The sequence below is a fragment of the Kryptolebias marmoratus genome, linkage group LG16 (genome assembly GCF_001649575.2).
Source record: "Kryptolebias marmoratus isolate JLee-2015 linkage group LG16, ASM164957v2, whole genome shotgun sequence".
Classification (NCBI taxonomy): Eukaryota; Metazoa; Chordata; class Actinopteri; order Cyprinodontiformes; family Rivulidae; genus Kryptolebias; species Kryptolebias marmoratus.
Window position 1 is genome coordinate 14,368,608 of NC_051445.1, and position 5,148 is coordinate 14,373,755.

Sequence of the window (5,148 nt, forward strand, 5' to 3'; positions counted from 1 at the left end):
CAAACCCTGAGGAGACCCTAACCCTAGCCCTGGGCTTAAAAGCCCTAACCCCTCAAACCCTGAGGAGACCGTAACCCTAGCCCTGAGTCAAAAGGCCCTATCCGCTTAAACCCTGAGGAGACCCTAACCCTAGCCCTGAGCCAAAAGGCCCTATCCGCTTAAACCCTGAGGAGACCCTAACCCTAGCCCTGAGCCAAAAGGCCCAAACCAATTAAAATCTGAGGAGACCCTAACCCTAGCCATGATCCAAAAAGCCCTATTTCTCTTAAAGAACATGTCCTGGTCGACAATAACATCAGGATTCTTTTTCTCACTAGTGGAGGCCAAGTTAATCCTATCCAGAGTAAGTGAATGACTACACAGTTTGTTCCTAAGATGCTCAGATCCAAAGACAACAATTGTGGGTTTGTTTGTATTTAAAAGCAGAAAATTAAGTGTCATACAGGTTTTTATGTCTTTAAGACATACTTGTAGTCTGATTGCATTCATCAGGTTTTATGGATGAATATAAATGAGTATCATCAGCATAACAATGGAAATTTATCCCATGCTGTGTAACAATTTTAACTAATAGCAGAATATATAGATGTACATGTACATATACATATACATATACATGTAGCCCAAATAAAATGGTTTTAGTAATGAGTCCTGAGAAACTCCATGACTAACTTTGGCATATGAAGAAGATTTAATATTAGTGTGAACAAACTAGAATCTATCAGATAAATATAATTTAAATCATCTAATAGCTGCCTCTGTAATGCCAATATGTTTAAGCCTCTGTAATAGAATATTGTGATCTGAGCTTTTGTGATCACACAATGAGAAACAATAATTATGAGTTATGTCATTCTTTTCTACCTACCAGAATCAGTTCATGCAGAAACTTTTTCCTGTGCTTCTCGGTATGGCAGTCCTCTTTTAACTTTTCCAGAACACTGGCCACTTTATCAGCTTCGGTTTCAGCATTTCTTCGTTTGATCAAGTCCAGAGGCTGGCCTCTGTACCCTAAAGCATCTGCAAAACTTCTCCAGCTTGTGATATGCTCTGTGACCAATGTCTGGATGGCAGAATACATGTACGTAAGCTTCTTGAAGGGCACCGTTATGTTGACTAAAAGGACCTCTGTGGTGAAGCAAGGATCAACTGTGGTGAAGCCAATCACCTGATCCCTGGTTATGAGTTTGATGTTTTTGTAGTGAACCAAGCCAATCTTTCCTCTGAGGAATCCAATGTACCACTCTTTGACCTTGAAATTACCGACTGACCTGACAGTGTCTTTGGAAAGGAGCGCTATTGTGTCACCTTTGAAGTACTCCAACAGGTAATCTACGCGAGGCTGACGGATGACTGACTTCATGGCAACACCATACCACTGAACGTTCATGGGTCTGTTTGTGAACTTATCTAAATCAGGATCACTTTCCTCGGGAATAGGCAAGGATTTTGCTATTTCTGTCTTTTTCTCCGCATGCCTCGGCAATCTCTTCTCAGATCTGATGGGTGCTGCAGGAGGGGAAGGCACCTGAAAATGTGAAGCCGCTGAAGACGAGCTTGATTCCTTCACATGTACGTCCAACACAAAAGGAGTCATTTCTGTGCTGCCAGAACACGATAATGCAACTGGAAGATGCAAAACAGTCCCTATTTTGAGCCGACTCTGTCTCACTTGCTTCACTATATCGTCAGGCTTGATTTTAAACATTGAGCCTGTGATGCCAACCTCAATGGAAAAGTCATTTAGCACATCTGGCTTAAAGGAATGTTTACCCCACAGTTGCAGCACAAGTGGAGGCAGAGTTTTGTTTCCCCTGCAGATATCTGAAAAGGGAAGTTTAGGTGGAACATCCTCATTACAGCAGACCACTATTACAACCTTGAATGACGGATGGATGTACCTCGGACCATAGATGGACACGGTAATGTGGCGGTCAAGGTGATCCCAAACAGACGTGGCAGGGGACTTCAGCACCAAAGCCTCTGCAACAGCAATTGCAAAAAAATGTGTCTTCAAGTCCTGGAGTTTCATCAGCATCATGTTCTTCTGAATGTCACAGTTGTTCATTTTGACATACGGCCCCTCTCTTTTGTTGGACACCAGTCCATACACAGTGGCCACCACCTGACTCTCTGGATTGTTCTTGACCTCTCCGGACAGTTTCATCTCCACGGACAAACACTCCTTTGTGTTGATGTTGCTAAGGAGCACTTCAAGAAGTGGGCTCATGGTCGTTATGTAGTTGTTGTTGAGTCCAGGAGGAGGGTCCAACATTGCTTTCAGTGTAATTTCCTGCACTTCTCCAGGGGGCACGTGTCCTTGTGGAACATGGATGCTGATTTTGGACTCTGGTAACTGAACTGACCCTCCACTGTGGTCGATCTTGGAGATAACTTGAAAGTTAGAGGCCTGGGTCTGAGACCATCCGGGACTCTGGCTTATCACTTTTAAGTCCAAGCATGATCTGGTTAGCTGTCTGTGGCTCAGCCAGGCCATCTTATATGCCTCTCTATCATTCTTCAGCCACTCAAAGTCTGGATTCAGCACAGGTTCAAGTGGTTTAGAATTGTTCCTTTTTTTTGGCACTTTCCTTTCCAGATCATCCAGGATGTCTGAAGCACTTCTCCATCTCCCAGATTGATTACTCAATTTGTGCCTGTTCACCAAAAAGTTCCCGACATTGCTTTCATCAGAAGATGTGCTGAAGGCATCGTCATTGTTTGTGTCTGGATTTTCTGTCTTGTCTTGTTTTCCATCTGAAGTGTTGGAATCATCTTTGTCTGTGTTGCTGTGTACAATGTCATCGAGGAAAGGGTTTGATGCAGATAGTTTGTTCCAAAAGGGGTTTCCTATGTGAGATGACTCTGAAACTTCTGGATGTGACAGCTGCCACTCGGAAGTTTGGGTCCTTCCTATTAAGTCGCATTTGAAAAATGACAGGTTGGATGTGAGGTCTATTAGAAAATTTACAGTACTGTGCAAAAGTTTTTTAACCAAACACTTTGCTTTCAATAAACTAGACATTAATGTAATATTTTAAAGTGTTCTTGTTCAATAGTTTTTCACATTTTTTTTTTAACTTTTTGAAGGTCTTTACAGTTGTTTTTTGGACTGAAGCTGTTCTTTGTCGGACCTAAAAACCTACAGCAGATGAACAGCATCTGAAAACCATGTCTTTGCAAAATAAGAAAAAAATACAGCAAAGTCGTGACACAGGGCCTAAGAGATGCATCATCCTTCAGCTGATCCACTACTGTATGTCAAGTTTTAAGTCAGTAGGTCTTTGGTAATCACATTGTTGGTGCTAAAATCCTATTTTATGAGTCAAACTGTGCTGTATTTGATATTTCTTATAGAGTTGTGAAAAAATTGGGAAAAAAAGTGCCATGAAGTGTCTGATTATTTTTGCTTAGATGGTATTTGTGGACACAACACTGATTTATCCACAGAAAATAGGAAAAGACTCATAAGTCAGACTTCAGTTGCCACACTAAATAATATTTCCTGTCTAGTATCTGATCAAAAAACTTGTGAAAAAGCAGACAAAGTCCAAAGAAAAACTTAGAAAGACCTCCAGAAATCTTAAGGAGCAACTGATCAAAACCACTTTAAGAGATTAGAAGACATTTTGTCTTTTCTGGAAGTAGAATCCAAAAGAAATAAAGGATGACTCAAGACTGTTGCACAGTACTGTACAAGTTTTGATATTTTGAGGATTTTTTCTTATCTTCAACTGAGAATTTTACCTTTTAGATTGTCACTGGTTGGTCCATCGTCATTCAGATCAATGAGTGTGCCCTCAGATTTACTCCGCATGAGACTTCCAACACGACGGAAAGACTTATCACCTCCAGCTGCCATGTTTTCATCTGTAAACAACATCCATGTTTAACACAAGTTAATTTACTCCTTATCAAAAATCACTCTGCCACAAGACGCAACAGGCGGAATTGCATTATTTTTAATGCTAACATTTTGTGTCCATTAGAAATGATCCGTCAGGCTACACCATACATTTAGGCTTCTCTACATACTCTTACAGCATTTTCCCCAAAATGAGCTTTTCTACATATTTGTACTTGGAGCTGGAAATCCAATTTACACTTAACAAAGTTTTCAATTCTGATCTGATCTGTATAGTGTTTTTTAATACTGTGATGGGGTGAGGGAGTACACAAAATTACTTTGACAGAGTCAAAAGAGTTAACCACACATGCCAAGAAAGCCATTAATTAAACAAACAAAGGTATGTCTGGAATTTGGTTACTGCATACACACAAATTAACTTTTATTTTCATAGATGCTGACTAGTGTGTTTGTTAAAACTGAAAAAAACTATAATTTAATTACTAAATAATTCCTCCAACAAACATGAGTAATAAACTAGGGGGGAAAAATCCATTGTGAGGGTCAGTATGTAGTTTTCTATCCACCTGTCGCATCTTGAACAAGTAATCTTCTTTCATTTGGACCCTGGTTCAAAGAAAATGATGAATCTGGATAAACAAATAGCTTATAAAACCTGCAATTTCTTTAGTTGTCTTTACTTCAGTTGATAACCCAACAGAATGACAGGCTTTTGATTTGATTCTGCTCGTCTATAGGTATACTCCGAATTGTACATAATGTGACAGACAACAGTAATCAGTAGCACTTAAACAGATCTCCTGGTGGCGCAGTAATTGTTGCGTTTCAGACATGTCCATCAGGTTGTCAGGGCTTCTGTCAGGCTGAAACTGTTTCCATCTTTAGAATAGACGCAGGCAAGCGACCTTTCACTCGGTCGCTTGCCTGCGTAAAATGACACAGCCTATTCAAGAGTGGCGTCAGTGAGTCAGTCATTAATAATGTGGTTTCTTCCATCAGTGCACAAAAACAGGTTGGTCTTGTCAAGCCAAGGGCACACAGTTTGTTCTGTAAAAGCTTCTTGCTCTGATCAAAGAGCACCGGCACTGTACTCTTTAGGCTAAAAGTGTCTATTCTAAGGAAAAACTGCATTTCATGGTTTATAAAACATTGAATTTATTAATGAACTCTTATTAACACTGAATATACTATCTCAGAACAGTAAGCCAATCTGTTCAACATGATTTTTATGTATATATATATATATATATATATATATATATATATATATATATATATAT

The 5,148-nt window shown here is 39.8% G+C and overlaps 1 protein-coding gene across 2 annotated transcripts in view; it reads right to left on the bottom strand.

The window, feature by feature from the left end:
- macc1 (MET transcriptional regulator MACC1) overlaps nucleotides 1-5,148 on the bottom strand; it is a 23,595-nt gene that overhangs the window by 18,069 nt on the left and 378 nt on the right. For both annotated transcript variants that reach the window (XM_017426421.3, XM_017426420.3), the window contains exons 2-3: nucleotides 3,748-3,870; nucleotides 869-2,913 (exon numbers count right to left, since the gene is read on the bottom strand). In XM_017426421.3, coding sequence (XP_017281910.1) covers nucleotides 869-2,913; nucleotides 3,748-3,862 — 2,160 coding nt within the window. In that variant the 5' untranslated portion in view covers nucleotides 3,863-3,870. The remainder of the gene's footprint in view (nucleotides 1-868; nucleotides 2,914-3,747; nucleotides 3,871-5,148) is intronic.